The sequence below is a fragment of the Gadus morhua genome, chromosome 11 (assembly GCF_902167405.1).
Source record: "Gadus morhua chromosome 11, gadMor3.0, whole genome shotgun sequence".
NCBI lineage: Eukaryota > Metazoa > Chordata > Actinopteri > Gadiformes > Gadidae > Gadus > Gadus morhua.
The window spans coordinates 17,732,986-17,760,335 of NC_044058.1; the positions used below are offsets into that span (position 1 = coordinate 17,732,986).

At 49.2% G+C, this 27,350-nt stretch overlaps 1 protein-coding gene across 3 annotated transcripts in view; it reads left to right on the top strand.

Annotated features, from left to right (window-relative positions):
* The window catches only part of ascc3 (activating signal cointegrator 1 complex subunit 3), a 97,412-nt gene that overhangs the window by 66,432 nt on the left and 3,630 nt on the right, over positions 1 to 27,350 (top strand). For all 3 annotated transcript variants that reach the window (XM_030370039.1, XM_030370040.1, XM_030370041.1), the window contains exons 21-39: positions 267 to 492; positions 835 to 989; positions 3,210 to 3,308; positions 3,700 to 3,868; positions 5,500 to 5,720; positions 5,955 to 6,040; positions 6,497 to 6,663; positions 6,855 to 7,000; positions 8,550 to 8,670; positions 8,972 to 9,114; positions 12,948 to 13,085; positions 13,348 to 13,468; positions 13,679 to 13,811; positions 14,062 to 14,187; positions 17,606 to 17,717; positions 18,103 to 18,237; positions 20,911 to 21,135; positions 25,117 to 25,268; positions 26,106 to 26,256. In XM_030370039.1, the coding sequence (XP_030225899.1) occupies positions 267 to 492; positions 835 to 989; positions 3,210 to 3,308; positions 3,700 to 3,868; positions 5,500 to 5,720; positions 5,955 to 6,040; positions 6,497 to 6,663; positions 6,855 to 7,000; positions 8,550 to 8,670; positions 8,972 to 9,114; positions 12,948 to 13,085; positions 13,348 to 13,468; positions 13,679 to 13,811; positions 14,062 to 14,187; positions 17,606 to 17,717; positions 18,103 to 18,237; positions 20,911 to 21,135; positions 25,117 to 25,268; positions 26,106 to 26,256 (2,826 nt within the window). The remainder of the gene's footprint in view (positions 1 to 266; positions 493 to 834; positions 990 to 3,209; positions 3,309 to 3,699; positions 3,869 to 5,499; positions 5,721 to 5,954; positions 6,041 to 6,496; positions 6,664 to 6,854; positions 7,001 to 8,549; positions 8,671 to 8,971; positions 9,115 to 12,947; positions 13,086 to 13,347; positions 13,469 to 13,678; positions 13,812 to 14,061; positions 14,188 to 17,605; positions 17,718 to 18,102; positions 18,238 to 20,910; positions 21,136 to 25,116; positions 25,269 to 26,105; positions 26,257 to 27,350) is intronic.

Here is a 27,350-nt window from a genome sequence, read left to right on the forward strand (position 1 = left end):
TCAGCGTACAGCCGGGCCGAAGCGGGACGTCTGGACACAGACAGGATGGCCCCTCTTCATCAGACATGATGAATCACCCCTCTACAGATGGACTCTTCTCAAATGGCTCTTGTGTGTGGCGGGGCGAAAAGCGATCCGTTTCCCTAATCTCTTTACGTCTCATCTTTAAGAAAACCAACGTGTAAACTTTGTGTGTTTGTGTATGGCGGGGCGAAAGAAGTCCTGTCTCGCTGATCTCCTTTTATCCCTTCCCCCACGCTTTTCAGAACGCGGCCCGTATCGTCCGGGCACTGTTCGAGATCGCCCTGAGGAAGCGCTGGCCGGCCATGACCTACCGCCTGCTCAACCTGTGCAAGGTGATCGACAAGCGGCTGTGGGGCTTCGCTCACCCGCTGCGGCAGTTCCACATCCTGCCGCACACGGTGCTGGAGCGGCTGGAGAAGCGAAGGCTGACCGTGGACAAGCTGAAGGAGCTGAGCAAGGAGGAGATCGGTGAGAGCTCCCGCCCCTCAGCCCCTAACCCCTCAGCCCCTAGCCCCTAACTCCTGACCCCTGACCCCCTCAACCAAAGCCCCTAACCCCCCTCACCCCAAGCCCCTAACCCCTTGCCCCAACCAGCAGGAGATCCTCCATGACAATCCAAGTTAAATGTATGTTTTCTCTGTACACTATGGCTCTAGTTGCATGTGATGTGACTAACTATTTAGGCATTACCTTTGCTAAATGAGGGCAAATCAAAGCGACGTAGCTTTTTAGAATTGATTTAACTACTGACCCGATTTCACATGGAAGAAAGTGTTCAATGCAGACTTTTATTTTTTTGGGGGGTTTCAGGTCACATGCTGCAACACATCAATATCGGGATGAAAGTCAAGCAGTGTGCCCACCAAATCCCCTCCCTACTGATGGAGGCCAGCATCCAGCCAATCACGCGCACTGTCCTGCGAGTGCGTCTCGTCATCACCCCGGACTTCAGGTGGCATGACCAGGTAACCACAGCAACCACACAAGAAGCCAGACTGTAATTCCGGACCCCCTAAATGTGATTCATAAAGTGAGTCAATACCTTTTTATCAATCTTTTGATATTTATTCTTACTGAAACCCAGCACTTACAGTGATGGACAACATAAATCCGTTATTTACTTAGGATAATCGGGTTGTGAACTTGTGCATATAGTATTATAATATTCTAAAAGTAATTGCAATCTTGTGTCGACTTCCATCTATGGTTTAAAGCTGATTTAATTGGTGGACTTTATTAGCCATCCTGGTTATGTTGCCAAGTGGGTAACCAATTACCGAACCCTGGCATTACCGCACCGGTTGAACTGAATAAAGCTACATTAGCATTTAAGAATTTGAGCAAGTACGAATGACACACAGAGCGAGAGGGGGGAACCCCCCCTGCCATCCTGTGTCCTTCCAAGGCTGAGTTTATAAGCTGACTTTGAGCTGTATATTAATATACTTTTAGACATTTTCCTGACAAGATTTCCTGTAGGTGAGAAGTGGATATGTAACTCTGTGATACGTTATGGTTATTTAATGCGCTTAGACCCTGTTCCTCCATCCATTTAAACTGAGTTTACCTCTAGGATACAGCGCTTTGTGTGTCAGCCCGGGTTGTCTCAGGGACTGGGCTTCTCCGACTTCCACTGTAGGCAAAGTACGAGGTATCGAGTGAGAGTGTAAATCCCTGCACGCCACCTCTGTTGCCTCTGTACATAAACAAACACTAAGCAGCTGGTGAGGCAGCCCCACGACGATGTCTGTTAGTCTGCATGTACACAGTCCCGTAGTGGCCTATTTTTAACCGCGGTGCCTCAGTGTCTCAGCAGTGTTACAGCGATAGAGGAAGGCTCCCCGCAGGCCCCCCACACTTAACTCCACATTATTCCTGTTAGGAGCAGAGGTTTCGGTTCACTCCCTCTCCTCCTTGCTCTAAAACGAGAGGGTGTCTCCATAGCATCACTTGGAGCGAGTCCCAGCGCCGCAAATGGTTAATGGTGATACCGCGCAGGGCTCCCCAGCTGTTCTGAAGGGGTCTAGGGGGGGTTGCATCAGACCTCCAGGGTGGAAGGAGGAGGTTCTGGTGTCAGGGAAATGTGTCCCACATCAGGGATGGCATGGATGCCGGGTGGGGGGGGGGGGGGTTGGAGAGTCGGAGGGGATCGCTTCGGGGTTTGTCATGGAATCCCCGGAATAGGAAGCTCTTTGTAGCGGGGGGGGGATGGGGGGGCCCGAATGCGAAGATGAATGTTTATGACCGATTAGCAATGCATGCTCGGTCCATGGGAGAGTCGTAAGGGAACACTCCCCCACGGCTTTGCCCTGATCCAGCTGCATATGTCGGCACACCGCGGCCAAGCCTCGCAGGGACACATGCACACAGATACACTAAGCCTGCTCTGAGAGAGCAGACGGAGGCAAGACCATCACAACCTCCTCCGTCGAGGGGAAAGCGTGTTGCGGACGAGGCGGCCCACCACTATTGGTGTCCTTCCACGAGCAACTTGTTGTTTTTGTTGTGTGTATTATTAGTACTAGTCATCTGCATCACCTGCACGACATCCTCGTAAAGAGGAAGCCACAGATCTGGTTAGTGGATGATGTATGTATGTGGCTTCTCCTGAGGAAACGTGAGCGTGTCATAAAGCTGTCTCCTGCGGTTAGCTAGCCATCCGAGACTCCCTCTACCGCAGCGGGAAAGAGACATTACAGGAGCCTGGCTCAGTGCTGCAACTGACACACACACACACACGTTCAAACAAACACACACAGACACACACCTTGGCATGCACAGAGGATCGGCAGAAGTATCCGCAGGAGAACAAATGTATTTGTGCTCACACTGAAAGAATGTATTTCATGGCGATACGCCCAGCTCTCCATTGTTCCCGAATGTTTTCTTATGCTTGAGGACATATGCTCTGTTTCTTTGCTCAATTTAGTATTTTCGCAACAGTAATAGTATCTTTCTCTTCTGCTTTCCAAGTAAGATAACAGTTGTGCTCTCTCTCTCTCTCTCTCTCTCTCTCTCTCTCGCTCTCTCTCTCTCTCTCTCTCTCTCTCTCTCTCTCTCTCTCTCTCTCTCTCTCTCTCTCTCTCTCTCTCTCTCTCTCTCTCTCTCTCTCTCTCTCTCTCTCTCTCTCTCTCTCTCTCTCTCTCTCCGCCCCCCCCCCTCTCCATCTCCCTCCCCCTCACCAGGTGCATGGCTCAGTGGGGGAGCCCTGGTGGCTGTGGGTGGAAGACCCAATCAACGACCACATTTACCACTCAGAGTACTTCCTCCTCCAGAAGAAACAGGTCTGCCCCCTCCCCTTTCCCACCTCACTCCTAGGCAACCACACAGGATATGTGTTCACCGATGTTGTGTTCACCGACGTTCTGTTCAAACCTGCGCCATGTCCCTTTTCTACTGCAGCTATTTGCTAAATATCTAGGACTAGAACGTTCCTCATGAGTAAAACACCTCCATCCACCAGTCAATCCATCCAGGAGATTGTTCCCTATAAATCGTTCTTCATTGTGGTCTATTGTTTGCCCCCCCCACCCCCCCCCCCCCTCTCTAAGTGTAGCTACAGCTGCAGCCACTAGGCGTTTAGGCTATTGGCTATTGTGATCACATACATAGTGCCGGTTTAATCTCTCTCACATTATGTCATTATGTATGCGTGTGTGTGTCCTCTCCATGCAGGTGGTGTCTGGAGACCCCCAGAACATCGTGTTCACCATCCCCATCTTTGAGCCCATGCCGTCTCAGTACTACATTAGGGTGGTGTCTGACCGCTGGCTGGGGGCTGAGGCCGTCTGCGTCATCAACTTCCAGCACCTCATCCTGCCTGAGAAACACCCGCCACACACTGGTACTACACACACACACAGACACACACACAGAGACAGAGACAGACAGACACACACGCGCACACACACACACACACACACACACACAGCCCACACCGTGATACTACACACGTATATACAAACACACACACACCTCACACTGGTAGAACACCATGTGAGCTCTGTGAGCCATGCAACCCCACAGTTACCCTGAGACAGATTCATCTTTAGGATATATTTCAACAAGAGTACTCTTCCATTTTAAAACGGGGTGTGTTCATATATCAAGTGTGCATCGCTGATCCACTTCCAACCAGGACAGCTGGAAGAACACAACTTGATTTTCAAGACTCAATGAGATCTGATCACGGAGACCAGACTCAGAAGTGGCATATGTGGCCGCGTTCTCTTCATCCCCCTCTCTTCTAGGAAACCCATTGCTCATGTTCACTCTTTCAACAATCAACGTTCCGGGCTCTTGCTCTTTTTTAATCACAGTCAAGTCTGAAATTCCAACAACATCTGGAGGCATACGGTTGGCCAAAATGGAGGCGCCGAGTTCATTTTTGCTCTTTGATGAGACGCAGCGCTACAAAAAAACGTGTTGAACACACTTTAATATCTTATGTATTTATTTGACATTTTTGCGCGGCGAAGCCAAATGTGATCACCAGAGGTCACTGGAGTCACATGTTCAGCAGCAGGTGTTTCCGCGATCCGTCTCCCCCTGCTCCGGACACGTCCAGAGGGGGGACCCCCGGTGTGGACAGGCCCATTACGTCCCCACCCGGGCCCGCGGTAGCCGTGCAGAACGCTCGTCTATCAAAATCAGTGGAAGCCGCGTTAGGGGTTCATTATGGAGGTCATCGCTAGGTGAAATATAGATGCGCACCATGTGCGAGCACAGCCACTCAAACATGTAAGACCAAAAGGGACTTTCGGCAATATGGCTTGTTGGCTATTAAACTGGTTAAAGTTCTATTGTTTTAAATCAAGTAATTCTGACCGGAATATGCTTCTTTGCATATTTAAATCTGGCTAGAGTTTCATACTTTATTTGTTGCACAGTTGAGGGCTAAACACAGGCTGGTGGATATCTCTACTGATTTGCTGACACATAGTTGACTCAGCCTTTGGGCCTGAATATTCTTTTGATGACAGTTGCACTGACACTTAATATTACTGTCCAAAGTCACATGCACTTTTTGTGATGTGCACACCAATAGACAGACACAGAAATATACACACACACATGCACACACATACACACACACACACACACACACACACACACACACACACACACACACACACACACACACACACACACACACACACACACACCAGCACATCATCGCTACATGTTCCCATGATTAAATATGTTATATCTTTCGGGATGGAAATGAACGTAAATCAAGGCGTCCACTAGTCTAGCATGGACACACTGGAAGAGTCACCAGATCCAGCATACAGAAAACATGTTGCTGTGTTGTGTAATTATTGGCAGCAACATCCCTGGCAGAGAGATCGGATGGAGAGTAGCGAGTCACAGACGCCTGATGTTCTCCATCTGATCACCCGTTTGTGTTTGTCTGTTTGTGTATTTTGTGGCAATAAAGCTCTTCCTGATTCTGGTTTCGATCTCCCTCCCCAGAGCTGCTGGACCTGCAGCCGCTGCCCGTGACAGCGCTGGGCTGCCCGCAGTACGAGAGCCTGTACAAGTTCACCCACTTCAACCCCATCCAGACGCAGATCTTCCACACGCTCTACCACACCGACACCAACGTCCTGCTGGGGGCGCCAACAGGCTCCGGCAAGACCATCGCGGCCGAGTTGGCCATGTTCCGCGTCTTCAACAAGTACCCCGGCGCCAAGGTCCGTCCCTGTGGCTGGCCGCTCGTGTCCTTCTCTCCCGTCTTTTGTCCTGCCAGAGTGAAAAGATCCACCGGCTAAGCAATCGTTGTAATATGTAACCCCGCCTTTGATTGACCTGCCAGGGCACTCTCTGTCGGTCTGGCTGCCTCAGTTTGCCAAGTATTTGCTTTAGAGTCTGTTTTATTGTGTGTATTTAACATGTGTTACTGCACGTGTTTGTCTGCTGGTGTTTAGGTGGTGTATATCGCTCCCCTCAAGGCACTGGTCCGAGAGAGGATCGAGGACTGGAAGGTCAGGATAGAGGAAAAGCTCGGGAAGAAGTGAGTGTGGCCAGGACCGCCGTGCATTTATCAACAGCAGACTTGTGATAGTTATTATTAAGATAAGATAAGATATACTTCAAAATTCATCTCAGCAGAGAAATGTAGGACCTTATTATGACCTTACTATTAAATCTAAAGTCAGTACTGTACAGTACTGTACAGTACTCAATGATATTATCTTCTTTTTTTTGCCACACTCTTTCTTCATCGTCATCTCAACCTCTCTCTCTCTCTACCTCTATCTATCTATCTATCTATCTATCTATCTATCTATCTCTCTCTCTCTCTCTCTCTCTCTCTCTCTCTCTCTCTCTCTCTCTCTCTCTCTCTCTCTCTCTCTCTCTCTCTCTCTCTCTCTCTCTCTCTACCTCTCTCTCGCTACCTCTCTCTCTCTCTACCTCTCTCTCTACCTCTCTCTCTACCTCTCTCTCTCTCTACCTCTCTCTCCCCCAGGGTGGTGGAGCTGACGGGTGACGTGACGCCTGACATGCGTGCCATCTCGGCGGCCGACCTCATCGTCACCACCCCTGAGAAGTGGGACGGGGTGAGCCGCAGCTGGCAGAACCGCAGCTACGTGCAGAAGGTGGCCATCCTCATCATCGACGAGATCCACCTCCTGGGTGAGAGGGATGACGAGCTCGAACCTCGAGTAACGTTAGTGTATCACCCCCTTTAACGCTCCCGGGTTTCAACCCTGCTCTAGTGCAGCTTGCATTGATGCCTGCATCCAGTTTGAACTCTATGCCGATGTCTGCTCAACACAACATCACACAACACCATGCAAATCAACACGTCTCTTTATCCCCCGCAGGCGAGGACAGGGGTCCGGTCCTGGAGGTCATCGTGTCCAGGACCAACTTCATCTCGTCCCACACCTCCAAGACCGTGCGCGTGGTCGGCCTGTCCACCGCCTTGGCCAACGCCCGGGACCTGGCCGACTGGTTGGGCATCAAGCAGGTCAGAGGACGCCCCGAAGCACACTGTCGTAGCTGTAAAGATAAGAAGGAGCCGAGCGAGCACCCAGCCGTGGAGCACACTACATCCCCCGTCCCAGTGATCTATAGGGTGTATCTAGAGTAATGTACTCCTCTCCCCTTTTTAAAGCTTTCCACATGGAGAAGTTAATCTAGCCAGCCACGCTTGTCTGTCGGGTAACAAGTTCCGCATTGCTGTTGTGAAGCCAAGTGAATTCAAGCCATGTTATTTACTGAATTTCATTATTTGTTCACTGTGTAGTTTTAAGCTTGCACGTACATCTGATCAACCGTATATGTTGACAGTTATTAGGGTAAACAGATGGCGCCGGCCTGCGTCGGATGCCTCACTTTATCTGGGTAATCTCCCTGGGTCTCGTGTGGCGGGACGCGGCCGTTTATGCCGCGGCGTAATCATGAAAAAAAAAACACTGGAGCGACGAGACCGGATAAGGAGTGAGAGGAACGTCGTGGCGGTGATAACAAAGTCAGAGAGTCTTTACAAGCCCAATGTTGGATACGGAGATCCATCCAATCCCGGTCTGATGTTGCGCCCAACGTATTCGGTTTCACCCTTGCTCGTCGGGAGTCGTTGGACTTCAGTGTCGTCATGCCTGGCCTTCTAGACCGGCTCACGTCTGGAGAGCGGGTCTCCTTCCTCTGCCAACAGGCAGCCCTGGGGGGGGGTGTGTGTGTGTGTGTACGTGTGTGTTTATGTGTGCTCGTGCCGGGCAGTGTGGTGTAAAGGGAGGGGGTAACTGTTGCATAAAGGCTACAACCCCCCCCCCCCCTTCTCTGTAGCGCCTGGCAGGCAGAGCAGCAGTCTGTCGGCCCATAAATCCCAGAGCCTGGCTGGCCCAGCGATGCTTGGTCCGGGGCCACTGTGTTTGTGTTGTGTTGCCCGACCCATTATCCTGGACCTGTTAAATATGTGTGCACACGCTCGGGTCCCCGCCGCCACGCAGGACAGAGCGAGGCCACCGCTCTGCTGCTGCAGACCACTCACTCACACACACACACACACACACACACACACACACACACACACACACACACACACACACACACACACACACACAGACACACAGACATACAGACATACACACAGACACACACACACACAGACACACACACACACAGACACACACAGACACAGACACACAGACATACACACACACAGACACACACGCACACAAAGACACACACACACAGGCGGGCAGACGCACACTTGCACAGATTCATTCACACACACACTCACGTACATGCATGCACACATGCAAACTCTTACACTCTCACATACACACACAGAAAGGCACATCCACACACACACACACACACACACACACACATACGCACACACACACACACACACACACACACACACACACACACACACACACACACACACACACACTGGGACAATGACAGAAAGCTCCCATTAGTGCCAGATGGGCCCCCTCTGTTGCCAGCTGCTCACACGAGGTCTCTCTTTCTTCTCCTCCCCCCCCCCCCCCCCGCGCTGACTCTAACAGGTGGGCTTGTTTAATTTCCGCCCATCTGTGCGGCCCGTCCCCCTGGAGGTCCACATCCACGGCTTCCCCGGGCAGCACTACTGCCCCCGCATGGCCAGCATGAACAAGCCCTCCTTCCAAGGTGAACCCCCCCCCCCTCCTTCATCACACACACACATCCTCTTGACAAGGCTGCAGTACCTGAAATAGCAAATGATGGGTGACAGAATGTAGGTGATCGTTATGATAGGATGTATAGGTTATGAAAGAACCTTGCTGATCATTAAAGATGATGCACTATGAAATATTGGAATTCACAATGACGTTGTTGTGAATTAAATGAATCGCGATAAGTTGATCAACACCAAACCACAGGAAATAAATGTGTATGTGCCATGTGTGTGTGTGTGTGCGTTCCTGTGTGTGTGCATGTCCCATTCTAGCCATTCGCAGTCATTCTCCGGCCAAACCCGTGTTGATCTTCGTGTCGTCACGGCGACAGACTCGTCTCACCGCCCTCGACCTGATCGCCTACCTGGCCACTGAGGACGACCCAAAGCAGTGGCTCCATCAGGACGAGAAAGAGGTGTGCCCAAAACACACACATCCACCGACACACACAGACGCACACAGCCACCGACACAATCACAACCACCTGGCAGTACCTCCAAGACACTGAATTCAGTATCTATATTCCATGCAAATAGAACAATACTATCGTAGCATTGAATTCTTAGAATGGAAATGGCCCCTTTTCCCGGATCGTTAATCGTATGGTTAAGTATCCGTAAATCGGAATGCAGCCTGGGATTTTTTGGTTGCCTGATACTCTGCCGTACTTAAAGGACTGAAGACATTTAATCAACGTTAATATACCGTAACGTAGGGAAAATACTTTGTTTTGCCACGTCTCGCATAAGAAATGTTGTGGCAGTTTCAAACACAACAATGTCTCCCTGTAATGACACATTTTTCCACAATTAATTTGAAAACATTGACCAAAAAAAACTTTGCTAACAACTAGAGCTGTCAAGCGATTAAAATATTTAATCGTGATTAATCGCATTAATGTCATAGTTAACTCTAATTAATCGCGATTAATCGCAAATTCTTTTTCTGTGCTAAATATCCCTTGATTTTTTTGTCCCATAATTCTTCTCATTTTAAATCTCTTATCAACATGGTGGAGTGCATCGGCTTGCCTTGTGCAAATGATTTTTTATTGATAACAACATAGGCATATACACTGATCAAAACAGGAAGATACAAAAAAAGAGCCTATAGTGCAATTAAACGACTTCTTTGAACAAATGTCATTTGAACATAGCAGTCAGGCTACTGCTTCTTTGTTTTGAGCCAAAGAAAAAAAAAAAAAAAAAATCTTTTTTTTTTATATAAAATAATTGCGTTAATCGCGCGATAAAAAATTTAACGCCGTTAAATTTGGTTTGCGTTAACGCCGTTAATAACGCGTTTAACTGACAGCTCTACTAACAACACAAGCGCCTACGCATCCAAAAAGGGAGAGGGCCTTTGTGATTGTTGGGCTGTCATCACACTAACTATACTCAAAGCTGTGAAAATCAATACATCTGGGATGTCACTTAAAAGGGTTATCTACAGAGATACGTTGTCATCGTCACCGTTCATTATATCTGAATGACACAAGGACACGGACAAAAGACAGCAGTGTGGTCATAGAGTCTCATAAACGTGCACAATCCTAAACACGTCGGTGGTTAGTTAGCAGCCTCACTGGATGAGAGGGACAGAGGGAGAAAGGGAAAGAAGGGGCAGGACTGAGGAGAGGGAGGGGAGGGAGAAGATGGCCAATCAAGCTGTAATTGCTTCACCTCTGAGCCGTGACACTATCCGCTCAGATTCCACATTCATTACGTACCCTTGGATATTGTTATCATTCGTCTTTTATTAAAGAGCTGCAAAGTTGGTAAGGTATTTTTATATCTTGTGTCATTTTCTATGAAACTTAAGAAGCAGGGCCAGCCGTTTTATGTTTTATAAAGCAATGCAACTTGTTCCAAACATCACGTGCGTTGTCTAAAACTGTCTTGCACAGTAGTTACTACTTCCTTATTATCTTCTATTATTTTTTGGTGTTATACTGTGTGTGTGCCGCATTTATTTCTACAAAATCCACAGAGCCTGCGTGTGATCTCCCATACCCTTATTCAGTTTTAGTATTATGGAACCCTTCTATTCGCCATTTGCATTTTGATCCCTCTTTGGGCTAGTTTGCTAACACTCTCTCACTCTGACTCTCTCTATATATGCACTCTCACTCACTCACTCACTCACACACACACACACACACACACACACACACACACACACACACACACACACACACACACACACACACACACACACACACAGGCTCACAGAGTGTGGTTTAAGTGTAATTACGGAGGGAATTTAAACCCGACTTCTGCCGGAAATTCCTGAATCGTCTTCCGTCATACCGTCTGTGTCATCGGATCATTTCAAGATGTGAGCAAACGTGTCCTTTGGAGACAGATTTAAAAAAGTATGCTAATATTATTACAACACTCAATTACCCAGTGCTGATAAGGCAGAGGCTGTAATTACCACAGCATGAGTGCCTAACGGGCCTCACACACTCAGAGACGCACGTTTGCATGCACGCTCACACTCACATACTCACACACACATACTCACACACACACAGACACACACACAATCTCATTCAAACACGGCCACACACACACGCACACACACACACAAGCACACACCCACACGTAGGCAATTGTTTGTGCCAAGATTAATTGTTCTTCCACGCACAGAATTGTCTGGTGTCCCCCGTAGTGTGTGTGTGTGTGTGTGTGTTTCTATGCGTATGTGTATTTGCCCCTGTGTGTTGAGTGAATGTGTGTGTGTGTGTATTCAGTGGTGGACTTTTTACGGGTGTGGGCTTGATGTCAGGGCTCTATGTCCAGTGCTATGAAAGCTGACCAGCCTCATAAAGAACACGTTAACATCCATCTCTTTATGATGCCTGGCCCATCTGTGACCTTTTAAAGCCCCGTTTATCAAGGCTTACGGTGGGCAAGTCACAGGGAGGCACAGCGTTGCCATCCGCACGTTAGCAGAGATGTGTTGAGCGTATGTCAGTGTTTGTCTATCTAGTGCCGGACGGAATTCACATGTTAATGAGTCATGGTAACGTGTGCACAAATGAGCACTCACGTGTGTGTGTGTGTGTGTGTGTGTGTGTGTGTGTGTGTGTGTGGGTGGGTGGGTGGGTGGGTGGGTGGGTGGGTGGGTGGGTGGGTGGGTGGGTGGGTGGGTGTGCGTGCGTGCGTGCGTGTGTCATTGTCCATTTGCATCCATGCAAGTATGACACAGTTTCCCGGTTTCATACATAATATAATTTCTGTGCGTGTTATGTGTGTGCGTGTATGTGTGTGTGTGTGTGTGTGTGTGTGTTTTTGTTCATGCACTTGCTCTGACACAATGGGCCCCCAGGTCTGTCTGTGTGTGTGTGTGTGTGTGTGTGTGTGTGTGTGTGCGTGTGTGTGTGTGTGTGTGCGCTCCAGCGGTGATATACGGCCCTCCCTGCTGCGGGGCTCTGCAGCGGGGCCATGTAGCGGTCCAGCGCCCCGCTGTTTGACTGACAGGTGGCTGACGCTCGCTGACTGCACCCCTGGCAGGGGTCCTTCCACCACCGCGACGCTCCCCTCTGCTTGTAACATCTCCCTTTCCCCTCCGTCTCGCTCTCTATTTCCTCCGCGTGGAGGTGGTGAAGGCGGAGGGGTCATGGTTGTGGCTAGGGGGGGCAAATGGTTTTCTATGTCCCGTTGTAGTCATGCTCCCTCCAGTCCAGCTTTAGTGCCAGGGATGCTGGTTTGCTTCTGCTACTTTCACCATTTTTACAACGTGTACATAGTTTGCACCGTCTCAAAGGGGACACTTGGGTCCTGTAGTCCCGACCAACCGACAGCTCTTCAGCCCTCCAGTGAGAAAGGCACAAACATTAGAGAATGAATAGTTCTATTTAGGGTTCTCGAGCCCATTCTCCGCACGCGGATTGTTTTGAAACTGTGTCACTAACCTAAAAATGTAAACATTAATAATGTATGAATATGCCATTGCGTTTTTGAATAGTTGTCTTTATTTGAGATGTTCTAACCTTGAAAAATGTCAGATCCCTTCTTTATTATTCAGTGTCTTGTCAACCCATTCCGTTAGGCTTAATCTATGATGTGAGACACTATAATTAAAGATCAAGATCAATCATAAATCTGCATATTAATAACTCTAACTAAAGATATAAATATTAGGTTGGTGTGCTATGACAGCGTTCATCAGAAACCCATCGCTATGAGGAAGAAATGTGCGTGTTTTACTGAAAACGCTGTCCGTCGTGTGTTTGCGGTACAGATCGAGGCCATCATCGCCACAGTGAGGGACTCCAACCTGAAGCTGACGCTGGCATTCGGCATCGGCATGCACCACGCCGGGCTGCACGAGAGGGACCGGCGCACCGTGGAGGAGCTGTTCGTCAACTGCAAGATCCAGGTCTGGCCTCTGCACTGACTGACTAAAAGACTGAAAATGCAGATCGACTGACTGACTGACAATGCAGATGGACTGACTGACTGAAAGACTGACTGACAATGCAGATGGACTGACTGACTGACTGACTGACTGACAACGGAGATTGAAATGCAGTAGAATAATAAAAACATTAAAAATAATCTTCATCTTAATTTTGGCTTTACAATGATGATTATTACTATTATTAAAGCAGTTTTAAGATCAAGTCTTGTGCTCCCTTCAGTTGTTGATCGCGACCAGCACACTGGCCTGGGGGGTGAACTTCCCCGCCCACCTGGTGATAGTCAAGGGGACTGAGTACTTTGACGGCAAAACCAGGCGCTACGTCGACTACCCCATCACAGGTACCCCCCCCCCTCCCTTATCTCCGTCTCCAACAGCTGATTTCGATGGCGGTCAACGTTCCTTCCCAGTCGTAACTCACTTCGCGGCGGTGTTCTCCCGGCTGCACTTTTATTTCGATTTCACATGCTGTAAAAGTTTAGCTGCGGTACTTGGGGCCTGCTGAATGCGCTTAGTGTCGGGTAATCCCTCCGTCGTCCGTCTCCCTCCAGATGTGCTGCAGATGATGGGCCGTGCCGGCAGGCCTCAGTTTGACGACCAGGGCAAGGCAGTCATCCTAGTGCACGATATCAAGAAGGACTTCTACAAGAAGTTCCTCTATGAGCCCTTCCCTGTCGAGTCCAGGTGAGACCCGTCTCTTTGGCTCCAGAACTTGGACAATGCTTGCTGTTTATATAGAGCTGCATTGTGCAGAAGTCTCTTAATACTTCTTGAAGTAAAACTTGCAATACAGGTCAACTAAAACGGGGTCTTAATACATTCCTAAATGAACGAAAGTACTCGTCGACCTACTTGTTGCATCCAGTCTAATATATTTGCTAGAATCTGGGTTTGGTTTGTTTTTGCATCACGGCCATTCCTCTTCTCTCCCCAGCCTCCTCAGCGTTCTGTCCGACCACCTGAACGCCGAGATCGCCGCAGGCACCATCACCTCCAAGCAGGACGCTATGGACTACATCACGTGGACCTACTTCTTCAGGCGGCTGGTCATGAACCCCAGGTGAGACACCGACCCATCCGGAGTTTCCCGGTCAACGTCGGAGCGGTTCCCCGCCTTCTGGGTGCAGCCAGAGGACTGTTAGAAGTGCGCAGCGCGCCTCGCTGCAACATCTGCAACGCGTAGACGGGAGACCTTCCCAGAACATTCCAGCATTCTGGCATTTACACGGCTGTCAGCCCGCATTTACCGTCCAGGCGCTGACTAGGGACGAGGGGGTCCTCTGTGGCCTGACCTGTCCAGACCCTGATTGGGGCCTACCTGCTCCTCTCTGGGCCTTCCGGCTCCTCTTAAGCCCTGCGGCACTAGCTTTCAGCCAGCAACCCTTTAAAGCATTCATCATTCAGCTCCTAATTAGGTGACATATTTTATTCAGAGATACGCGGCCGGCGCTATTTTTACCCTTGCTGGGTTCAACCTTGCCTCAGCGGGTGTTGCTTTGAGCTAATAAACCCGGCATGTCTTCAGCACTCTGTCCCTATAGGCCTCTGTGGTGGCGGTGTGCTGGAATATCTGTGTGATCTGTGATCGGCTTGTGTTGTCTGAGAACCTCCCCAGCAGCAGGGAGCCCTCCTCCTTTGTTTTGTACCTGCGGTGATTCTCTGCTAATTACACGCCCCCTGAATACCTTCTGACGTACTGATAGACGATCCTAATTCCCTGTCTGTGTATGCTGAGAAGAGAGAAGGCCAGAGAGACACACAGACCTACAAACACACACATGCACACGCACATACACTGATGGCCCCGTGGGGCTCGTAAATGTCGTCGGGACGGGCCCCAGCTCCACCAGGAGCCTAATGGTGATGATGCTAATGACTGTGACTGATAATCAGACAGGCCGGGCACCCAGAGGAGGGAAGAAGACATGGTGGCTGGGTGTGGAGGGGGTTTGGGGCTCGTAAAGAGCCGTGAAATGTGTTTGGTGATAAACACGTCCAGCCGCTGAAAGCCGGAGCACTGTCACCGGCGCTGAGTGATGATGATGAAGGAAATACTTTACATCAAATGCACATCAAATATGGCGGTCGCCGTGGCCCCATGGCCCCTTCTCCCCCCCCCCCCCAATCCCTCCATTCTCCCTAGATGGGACGATGGGTGGGTCGGCGATTCCTCACAGCCCCTCTCCTCTTCAAAACCACAGAATATATTATCTGAATGATCGTCGTGGAGGTGGCGTTTTATGTTTAACTGTACCGTTATATGCCGAGTGGGCCATTAGTCAGTGCCACGGCGCTGTGAAAAGCAAGCACCGGTTTACACGCAGTATGAAGGCGGACGAAAAGAGACAACAAAGATAACATTGCTGATCAACAGGTAGTCAGCCGCCGACACTAATGGGAAGTATTACTTATTGCTAAACAAAGCATGAGACAGCACACTATACCTCCGATAATGCCATTCCCGGCATAGTAAGAACTAATTCCCAGAAACAGTATTTTGACAAAAGCAATGGTATTCGTGGCAATATGCCGGCGTGTCATGTTTGTAGCACATTCAATATGATGTTTACTCATAATGCATTTGCTAATTTGAACAACCAGGCAGTGGATATACAGTAGAGCAACTTGATCTATAGAAATATAGATCTAATGCTTCATCTTACTAGGGATGGGTAAAAATATCGATCCATCAAAGCACTGCAATTTATTTGTTCTCCATTCAATTTCGAAAAAAAAAAGCAGCAAAAAAACGAAGCATTCTCAGTCATTGTAATCTAGAAGCGAGTATGCCTAAATGTACATGCACTTTTACATTTGTCCATGTTATGATTATAACTTTTATGCTGCAAGTTTAGCTCAGGAACAATACTATACAATGGGGTATTCCCTATTTGCTAGTTAAAGCACAATGAAATGGTTAATTCATTTTGAAATGGTTAATTCTAAATAATATTTAGGTATTTTTGTCATCTGCACGCATTATTAAATCGATATCGAAGCAATTGGATCAATATCAAATCGAATCGATATCGAATCAAGACCTAAAGAATCAAATTGAATTGAATTGTGAGGTACCTGGCAATACCCAGCCCTACATCTTACTAAAGAAGCACATTCGATCCCAGGGATCAGAGCAGTTTATTTCTTAGCCAACGTGTGGCTGCTACCTGTTTTCATCCCTCATCTACCTCTAACATTGCGTGTCGCTACGAGCTAACAAACAGTCCTGGCAGCGCGCACGTCTGCCGCTGCCCATGTGGTAACCGTTACCCCTTTGGATGCTGTGCATGCAACCCATTTTGGCCACTGGTTTTGGTATTGAAGCCAGTAATGGACGAGGCTGGGAGTAATTTGCCGGCAAGGGCCCCTGCAGCTTTGGCATTTGTTCTCAGTGCGGGGTAGTGCATCTGTGGAGCTCTACCACCACCACATCCACAACCCCCTCACCACCACCCACCACCGCTTGCTTATCCTTCTTGACCTGGCCTGTTGCTATAATCGTATCCCCTCTATATGTTGTCCGGTCAAATCACTCATACATGAGAAGCTAGAGGAGGTGCTGTAGTATTTTCTTTTTTTACTGGACCACGTCACGAAGACGCCGGGGGCTTGGAGGAACAGTATTGGTTGTCGACAACACACTAATGACTTTCAACTGCAGTCCCTGTGGGGGCCAGCACCACAGAGTCGATACACTGTAAATAAAGTGCAAACAGGCTTGAATGCCTACGGCTTAACCACCGTGAATGATTACCCTTTACCTCCCGACCGCCGCCATGTCTGAAGGTTGTTTTGCTTTTCTATTACTCAGGGGATTTAATCGCAGTGCGTTGCAGCAGCCTGAGATGCAAGTTTGCACCAACTTATTCCCTAACTGCTGATGAGATAACTGATGTTAAAGACTTGTTTTGTTTGGGTCAGGTGGGTTGTGTGTTTTGGCAATGCATTCAACGCTAACCTCGTTCCCAGACGTACTCATCTCTCGACGCAACGCCCGGACAAGGTTCCGGGCGCGTGAGAGGGCGGGACTTCAGAGGGAGCGGTCGTTTCGGTCACGTGGGTTTAGCGGCGAGAGACGAGAGACGCCGGGACTTTTGAGAGATATACGTTCCAGCCACATCTTTCGGATATTGCTGTGACACGTTCTTCGTCAGAAAACTCCATATTTATTCTCCTTGTTGTTCTTCCTGTCTGTGTATTATTCCAATCATTCCGCGGACTGTTAACTGCCGGACACAGCCGATAGGAAGTCAAGAGAGCAGAAATTGCATCGTGGTGGAACGGGATAACGCTACAATTCAGAATAGTTTCTCAGCCTCACTGCAGAGCTGTGGCTGTTTGTCTGCTGACCCACATCCCTGTGTGTGTGTGTGTGTGTGTGTGTGTGTGTGTGTGTGTGTGTGTGTGTGTGTGTGTGTGTGTGTGTGTGTGTGTGTGTGTGTGTGTGTGTGTGTGTGTGTGTGTGTGTGTGTCCACAGCTACTACAGCCTGGACGACGTCAGCCATGACACCATCAACAAGTACCTGTCCAACCTGGTGGAGGGCGCCCTTCGGGACCTGGAGTGCTCCTACTGCCTGGAGATACAGGAGGTCTGCTGGACCTGCACCGCCGCCCATGCATGCATGCATACATCCGTCATTTACATTTAGATTTAGGGCATTTAGCAGACTCTTTTATCCAAAGCGACATACAAGAAGCACATTTGTCATAAGAAAGTGAAACAATATATATTTTGCTGTCGGTAGTAAAGTACAGTAAAGATAGTAAAGTACAGTAAAGATGTTCATAGAACCAAGCGCAAGTACTATGTTGTTATTGCCATCGCATTTATTTGGTGTCACACAGCCAGACGCTGCATGTTTGTGTGCACGTGCGTTTGGGTTTTCCTCCTTCTTTATTCATAGAGGTTTGATAGAGAGAGAGACGAGAGCACTTCCTTGATGGACTGTTTGTTGTTGTACGTTTCCGCCGCAGGACGGATGCACCATTGAGCCGCTGACGTACGGTCGCATTTCGTCCTACTACTACCTGAAGCACCAGACCATCCGCACCTTCAAGGAGCGTCTGAAGGCCGAGCTGGCCATCCACGACCTCCTCACGCTGCTCTCGGTGGGCCAAACGCACGCACACACACACACACACACACAAACACGCATGCATGCACATGTGCATCACACAAACACACACACATACACGTGCAACACACAGGCACACACACATGCATCGTACACACATGTGCATCACACAAACACACACACACACGCACACACACATCTTTACTACCAACTATTCACACACACAGACACACACACGTACATCACAACCATGTATACACACAAACACAACCACATATACACACACATCACTTTTTCTTTTGTTGCCCTAATAACAATTTGTATGTACAATGTCATGGTTACTCCCCTTGTCTTCGCTCGTCCCCCTCACTGATTGACAGCCCCCCACTATGCAGTCAACAGCTTTTGTTTTATTTGCCTGCCTGCACGTGATTGGTAGGAATCAATAATGAGAGTGATGTGCTCCCTGGCAGTCCCACACCTCTGTACAGGGATCAGTAACATCACATCTGTGTTCAGGAAGCTCTCACTCCTCCAATGGACAGCCAGCGCTGACACGTTTATACAGAGAGAATAGATGTTGGGGAGTGGGGGCGGGTGCAAGAAAGAGCTAGGGTCAAAGGTCAACGTGGAACTAACTGAAATTAAGTGTGGAAAAGAAAAAAATAAAGAATTCACTGGCCGGCGACTGAAACATCCTTTATCTTGTAGGAATATGTTGTTTACGTTACAGGCCAGGATACTGATGTATAGGGTGTCTGATATTGTTTGATTTAACTTTCTAAGAAGGCATAACTTTCAAAAAATGTTTATTGATGTCCGGCGACACCATAGGTGCAATTATTTAATCCTGTAAAATACTTACAATGTCATATATTAAGAAGGTTTTGTGTACGGGGATAGTGTGCATGTAGCAGCACTTATTGAAACAATTATTTACTGTTGGGGGAGGAAAAGAGAAACACCAAAGCGAAACAGTGTGTTCCCTCACCGCGTGTGTGTTCCCTCTCCGCGTGTGCGTTCACCAGGGGATCTTAAACACCAGCAGTTAGGCTAACATGTGGAGGGCAGGTAGTCAAGCTGCAACACATTGCTTCCCTCCCTGCGTGAGTGTGCTCGGACACAGACCTACCCCATTGCCCGCCAGGACGAAGCATAATAGGCCAGTCACACACACACACCCTCTAGTCCACTCCCCCCTCCGTCAGGTACACAGCCCGGCCACGCTCCCCTTTCAACCCCCTAATGTGGGGCCTCTCATGAGCTCCAACCGCTCCGCTGCTCCTCCTTCTCTTTCTACTTTTATCACTCGCTCCCTCCCCTCCTCCGGACTCTCTTTTCTCCCGGGGTCGGCCTTCTATCACGTCCACCTCCTCCCACAGCCCCCCCCCATGCCCGCCCACCCTTGTTCAGTCTCTGTAGACCTCTACAATGAAGACCCCGTCCCCATCTCCTGCTATTGGCCCTCGTCTCTGTCTTCTCTGGCTGAACACCAGCGTTCTCCAAAGGTCCCAGGGTAGCAGGGGTTGAGGCTGAACCCCAGAGGTCCCAGGGTAGCAGGGGGTGAGGCTGAACCCCAGAGGTCCCAGGGTACCAGGGGGGTGACAAGCCAAGGCAGGACGGACAGGCAGTCGCTCAGATCTCCGTCTGTAGATATATAGGCGTTCTCTCTGCCTAACATCCGCATGCAGTCTCAACAGCAGCGTCGCGGAGATCCATCACCGTGATTTCTCTCTCAACCACCACACCACCACCATCACCAACCGTCCCCCCGCCCCCCCCCCCCCCCGACACACACACACACACATCGTTCCCTCTCTGCTCATTCCAGCCCTGGTTCTCAATTCCAGCCTTTTGAAACACTGCCTCCCGTCAGTGATGGATGGAGCCCTAACAGTCCAGGCCGGGGGGAAGGCTTTGACAAATGCCTCCGTCGGAGCCGCTTGATGGGACTACATTAGCGGGAGTTGAACTGGAGTGAATTAGAGGAGCTGAGCAATGCGTGTCCGTGCATCTCTCGGCCCAAACCGCCCCTAAACAACATGGCCAAACGCTGAACCTCAAAGCACAGAAACCATTCAACCTTCATATCTTCTTTCTTTTTTACTTCACTGGGAGCTGATGGGTCTCTGATGTCTGAACAGGGGGCACCGATTTTATTTTTGGTCATCCGTCACACTGAAAACCTGGTGACTGCTCGGAGACTTTGCTTAGACCTTCCACTCTTCTGATATTTACTCGGAAGGGAATTATCTTTTTTTTCAGAACCACAGCCATGGGCGAGTAGTAATATTGTAGCAAGAAAGGATCGCCTAGTGTCCACTCAAGCAAGGGTGGAAGTGCATGAATCGTTATTCGGCATGAAAAAGGGCCAAAGCCTCCTTTTCGAAGCGTGGCTGTGCTATGATCCAGGGGGAGCCTCTTCTGGTGGCCACAGCTCCTACATGGAATCAAGAGCCTTCCACGTAGTAGTCTTTGAACAGAAAGTGCATGAAAAGACTTGTCTTTTCATGCAGGTTTTTATCCAAGCGTACGTGTGACAGCATTTGTTTTCTATTCCTGTACCTTTATTTATTTTTGAACCTGTATTTGTATTGTAAGGTTGTCAGGCGCTCTGTGACGTCCGTGACAGGTTTCTGCATAAACAAATGCGACTCACTCACCTCCGTGCCTCCTCTCCCGTCCATCCGTCCCATCTCACCACCAGGACGCGGAGGAGTACTCCGAGCTGCCCGTGCGCCACAACGAGGACCAGCTCAACAGCCAGCTGGCTCAGCAGCTCCCCCTGCCTGTCAACCCCCACTCGTACGACAGCGCCCACACCAAGACCCACCTGCTGCTGCAGGCCCACTTCAGCCACGCCACCCTGCCCTGCAGCGACTACGGCACCGACACCAAGACGGTGCTGGACAACGCCATCCGCATCAGCCAGGTGTGTGTGTGTGTGTGTGTGTGTGTGTGTGTGTGTGTGTGTGTGTGTGTGTGTGTGTGTGTGTGTGTGTGTGTGTCTTCGTGTGGGGCGGAGGAGATAGCGGGTGGGGGGGTTGCTCGTTCGTGGTGGGGTGCATGCATACGTGTGTGTGTGTGTGCGTTGGGGAGGGGCTGACGTGTCTGTGTGTGGGTTGGGTGGGTTAAAGAACCGCATAGCACAACACCTGATACAAGGTATAGTGTTACGTACGACGGTCTGCAAAGACAGTTTCAGGGCCGTTGTTTTTTTTGTGGGGGGGCGGGGGGGGGGGGGGGGTTTGAAGCGCAGACCTGCACTTGCTCCGCCGTATTTTGTGCTCCCCCAGGGACGCAGCTCGTCTATAGATCACATCACAGGGTGGACCCCGAGAGCCCTGAGCGCTTCTCCATCTGTCCCCACCGGAGTGTCCCCCCCCCCCCGACCCCCAGGGTCGTCTCACCCCAGGGCCGGACTCAAACCTCTGTCCATACCAGGGCAGCTTCTATTCCAAGTGTTTATGTACAGATCAGGGTTGAATGCCTGTTGCGTTGCGTTGCAACATTTTCGTGGCCGATGTGTGATGTCTTTTTTTTAAGGCAGATTTTTTTGGTGTGTTTTTTGATTTCACACTACCTGTATCTTTTTTTTATCTATTAAAAAAGTCATAGCTCGTAAAAATGGGGCATTTGGTTCGTGTGCACAGAGAAACAGCAAGCCCGTAAATCTATAGATTGAGCGAGATGGGGAGAGAGAGGGAGGGAGGGTGGGAGAGGGAGGGAACAGTTTATCTCGGAGACATGAGGGAGACCGTTTAGCCGCGGCGTAGAAAAAACACCAGAGAACTACACAAACCCTGCTGAAGACAGCAGGGAATTCAGCGGATCACCGGAGACACTTGTGTTTTGCATCTTAACTAGCAAAGTGTGAATTGCTAGTTAAGAAAATAGACTCATGAATTTATTGACATTGAGATCCTAGGCCTTATAGGAAGGATATGTGTATAAATGTATATTTATAGTTATATACATATATCCAATTGCTTCTGAATCAGAATCCATTGATATGAACTGCAGCTAAAAACAAGTTGTACGAGTTGTTAGGCTTTGATCTGTTGGCATATTTAACTGGTGCGGAAGAGCCTCGCCATTCACTACGACAAACAGCCCTTAAAATGCGGATGAGACATGGGCAGTATTTATAGATGAGTAAACTGCAATTGTAAAAAGCGACCGTGAACTGGTTGTGACATGTCCTGCCTCGTGCTGTCGTCTCGTCAGTGCGCTACCAGTACCAAACACGGAGGATCTCAAACACCTCCAAGCCATCTCCATACGACGCACGTGGAAGGAAAGTCTCGGAGAGTCAGTGAATCCTGGCCTGCTCCTCTGTGTGTTTGTACACATGTGTTTGTGATTACCCCCACGTTGGGGTCAGGGGGGGCTGCAGCTGTAGGCCGCTCTCCTGGCGTCTCGCTGTGGCAGGTGACTGGAGCGTCGCCTGACTGTTTTATGGCCCTTCTGATTGATTTGTAATATTTCATCTGAGTGCGGATCTGACTCACGAAGGGAGTGCAGTCGTTTTGTATGTTTGTTGTGCTCTTTGGTGTAAGCTGTTGCTCTTTTTGAGAACAGCAAGACCGGCAGGAGCTCAGAAGGTAGAGCAGGTTGTCTGTCAACCGAAAGGTCGCTGGCTTGATCCCCGCCTTCGGTGTATGTATGTGTGTACGACTGGGTGAATGTGAGGCCGCTACTTGTAAAGCTCTTTGTGTGGCCAGGTTGGAAAAGCGCTTTATGAATGCAGTGTATCTTCCACGTCTCAGCGGTTGGCGACATAAACAACGTAGCTATTGTTAGTAGTCACGTATGGTGCTCCTTACTAAATGTGGCGCCAGCACTGTAGGACTGAGGTACAAATAACAAATATATCTCAGTCAGAGACAGTAGACCCAAACTTCCTTTGCCAAAACATGTTCTTAAACCCCCAGCCAGTCATGAAACCTGGACTTCATATAATTTATTAAGGAAAAGAAAGAAGAAAACAATGAAAAGAATTCTGTGTCAATTTACATCAACTGAAATATCCACTTTATGTAAGCGATGGGCATTAAGACTTTTAATCTAAGACAGTAAGTAAGTCTGGATGTAATGGCTACACCTGCAATCGTAGACCCATAACACAGGGTTAATCACCATAACGCAGTGTCATGGCAGCAACAAGAAATTTACTGGCTGGGAACAGAAAGAAGGAAGGACTTGTATTGGATGTGACGCATACTATCGGAGCCTCATTAGTGAAACTACATCCCAAAATCTCTTGGCCACATTAGCTTTATAGCTAATGAAAAGCCACAGGTTGTGTGCAGTGATGTGTGTTCTGCAAACTGCAGACAGCTGGTTGTGAAGAGAAACCAAGATCCCCCCTTAATTACCCTCAGCGGTCAGTTATTCCTCCCCTTTTATGCATCCTAACCCCTATTGTCGTTAATGCAAAACAAGGAACTTAGAGGTTTTTAGTTTGACTCCAAGAACCGATTTTTATTAATGTTTTGTGCATGATTTTTTCAGTGTAGTAATCAAATCATTTTTTATCCGAAATAGACTTAACAATGTTAAAAGTTGGACAGAAAATCTGCACGACAGTTTTTCCTATGTTTTAACTTTACTTCCAACCGGATTCGACAAGAGCTAGATTGTCGCTGTGATTGGCTTGAGGCCGATGCCATTTTCGTAAAATCCAATGCTGCCCAGCAAAGGCCAGGTGGATATTCATTGCTCAACACAAACTTGAATATTAGGATGCTCTCACAAGGCTTACCACATGAAGGACACAAAAATAACACGCCATTCTGATGCTTTTACAGATTTACGAATGAACTGAATGATCTCCCCTCTTGCCTCTCTTTACGGCCCCTCCCCTCCCAGCTCCACGATGAAGTCTCCCATGTGCTGCCACCCATTTGCTCAAGCGGCTACTGTGAAATGTTAATCGCTCCCTTAATTTGTGGCGCATTAGCATTTTGATTAACTTCCCCGGACGTCGTGGCTGCTCCCCAGGCGCCTTTTTAGCCATAGTGACTTTCACCGGGATGACTTTTGGATTAATTAAGTGTGTTGGAGTGCAGCTGTGTTGTGCAAACTTAATTCACACTGAAGGGGAGGGGAAGGTGATCTGGATCAAGCAGGAGGATGTCATCTTGATAACGGTGTAGATCATGTCAGACATGCGTACAGGCATGTAGGCGGGAGGGGGTCAATGTTCGACCCCCGTGCGAATGTAATCATTGATAAAGCATGAGCTGTTGCGCTACTGTTTAAGTAAAAAAACAGTCAAACCTGTTTGGACGGCGTCTTCAAAAACATGAATTCCCAGATAGAGATGTGAAGAAAATCTGGGCTGGCTGCTGTCACAATTCAGATGATGCTTATTATTCACGCCGGTGGCTCATTTCCACAGACCCATAAAGTATTCTGTGATGACATTACCATATCCGTGCTGGCAGGCTCAGCCATTTCCACCCCCTCATATACAGCCTGCAACCGGCTACCGCGATTGGTGCACAGTCGTACAAGTGTACGAGCACAAAGCCATCAAATTCGGACGGATCAAATCCCCTTCCTCCCACGCCTTGTCCCACGCATGCTTCCTGTTTGACTTGGATCTACGTCCCGCCGGGGAAGCGACCTCGGCTTCATCGTGGCTGTGAATGCCATTTCACATTGTGTTGGATAAGAGACGACCAACACTCCCCGACGTCTTTTAAGCATGTTGTAACAATATTGGAATCGCTCCTGTGTGACGTTAACTCAATGAGAAGAAACGGACGAAAACTGTGGCGATGTTCCTCGGTCACGCTCCCCTTTTTTTCAATCTTTATTTCATCGACATGTACAATTGATTCCCGCCTCTCGTTGAACCAAATGCCTGAAAGGCCTATGTTAAGAATCCCCACTCTGGTGTTTTCAGGCTATGCTGGACGTGGCTGCCAACGAGGGCTGGCTGGTGACGGCGCTCAGCATCTGCAACCTGGTCCAGATGATCATCCAGGGACGCTGGCTGCAGGACTCCTCCCTGCTGACGCTGCCATGCATAGAACAACAGGACCTCCACCTGTTCAGGTAAACATCACCTCACCCCCCCCCCGCAGCCACGCAAACACAACAGCTGCGGCCCCTGGATCAGCTTGGCGTCACTCACAGCTCCAGAGCATGAAGGTCTGCCCCTCTGCATAGTCAAACAAGGGGCGGTCGCAGACGGAGGGTTAATGTAAGCTGTTGTGCGGCGGGGCTAGGCAAGTGCCTGCCCACACCATTGTGATTGTCTGATTAGCAGCGCTGTATGGCGCGGCTTGCATTACCCATACTGAACTATGGGAAGTAAGCAAACATTATTATTATCACATGCGCCACCGGCCAGTGTCTGAAAACCTTCTCACCCCTACCACCACACACACATACACAAACACGGAAGCACACGTGTACACACACACACACAAACACACACACACACACACACACACACACACACACACACACACACACACACACACACACACACACACAGGAGCACATGCATACACACACACACACAGAAGCACACGCACACCCACACATGGAAGCACGCACATAAACACACACACACGCATAGAAGCACACACACACTGACTTGAGTGAGCGTTCTCGAAGGCAATCTGGAATAGGTTTTCCGTGCACACGCCGTATGAATTTCCAAGCCGGTGTCCTGCGGTGACGAATAATTTTGTGCAAACTCAATAAGAATGCTAAGAGAGGGATGAGGGAGGACGGTCGCCGTGGCGATGGCCAGCAGGGAGCTCTGGCATCACGTGACCAATCCCCCCCACCGCCCTGACCCCCACCTCCCCACACACACACACACACACACACACACACACACACACACACACACACACACTCTCTTTCATTTCTCTTTTGCAGGAAAGGGGCAAACCGAAACAAGAGGGGCGGGGCCAGTGGCTTCCAGGGACCAATAGAAGGGCTGCCTGAGCTCATTGCCGCCTGTGAGGGAAAGGAGAGTGCGTTTGCTGCCATTGTGGGCCAGGAGCTCAACGCATCGCAGATGTCCCAGGTACCAATGGGTGACGTTATGTCCGCACTATAAATCTGTGAAGGTGGCTGTTCATCTCCCTTACGTTCCTATTTCCCATTGCATTTCACTAGCATGCTTCATTCACGCCTCGTCTCTGGAGTTGTGATTGTGGTTCTGTATAAGTGTGTGAACGTGCATACAGCCCCCGTACCTGACACACAACGTCCCGACCGGGGCTCCCGTTCTAGTCTTCGTAGACACCTCGTTCCACCATCACTGGCCCGCTGACGGGGATTTCATCCCTCCAATCTAAGAGCTAATTGTGGCTCTAATGAGAGTGTCTGGACACCATTGCAGGGTCTCTTTGGCCTTGCCCAATCAGTGCCCCCTCCCTCCCTCCCTCCCTCTCCTCTCCTTTGCCCCCCCGCTACAGATACTGTGGACTCTAATTAAATAATTAGATGTGCAGCAGTGTTCCTGCCTTGATTCTCTCGGGGAGAGTAATCCTCGCATAAATAGCTTTTGCCGGGTGAATCAGAAAGGCTTTTCTCTCTTACATACGCGCGCGCACACACACACACACACACACACACACACACACACACACACACACACACACACACACACACACACAGAAACACAGCCTTTTCGACACGCATGCACGCACACACTGATCTGATCTGTGCTTCCTCAGTGTGTCTCTTGCTGTCCGTTCTTATCTGTTCCTCCCCATACCGCTCTCTTTTTGATATGCTTTATGTCTCCTTTTGGATTTGCCTTTGGAACCCAGTGTTAAATTCACCATGAGAACACTTAAGAGGCGCCTGACACCCAGGTGTAATGCATGTTTGAATGAATCAAGCTTTTGTCAAACAAGAGAGACTTAGCTGATGGATCTGTCCATCTTACACGGGGCTCCCACTTAAATCCCATATTTTCTCTCTCTCTATTTCTCTTTATCTCTCTTTCTCTCTCTATTCTTTATCTCTCTCTCTCCTCTTTATCTCTCTCTCTCTCTCTCTCTCTCTCTCTCTCTCTCTCTCTCTCTCTCTCTCTCTCTCTCTCTCTCTCTCTCTCTCTCTCTCTCTCTCTCTCTCTCTCTCTCTCTCTCTCTCTCTCTCTCTCTCTCTTTC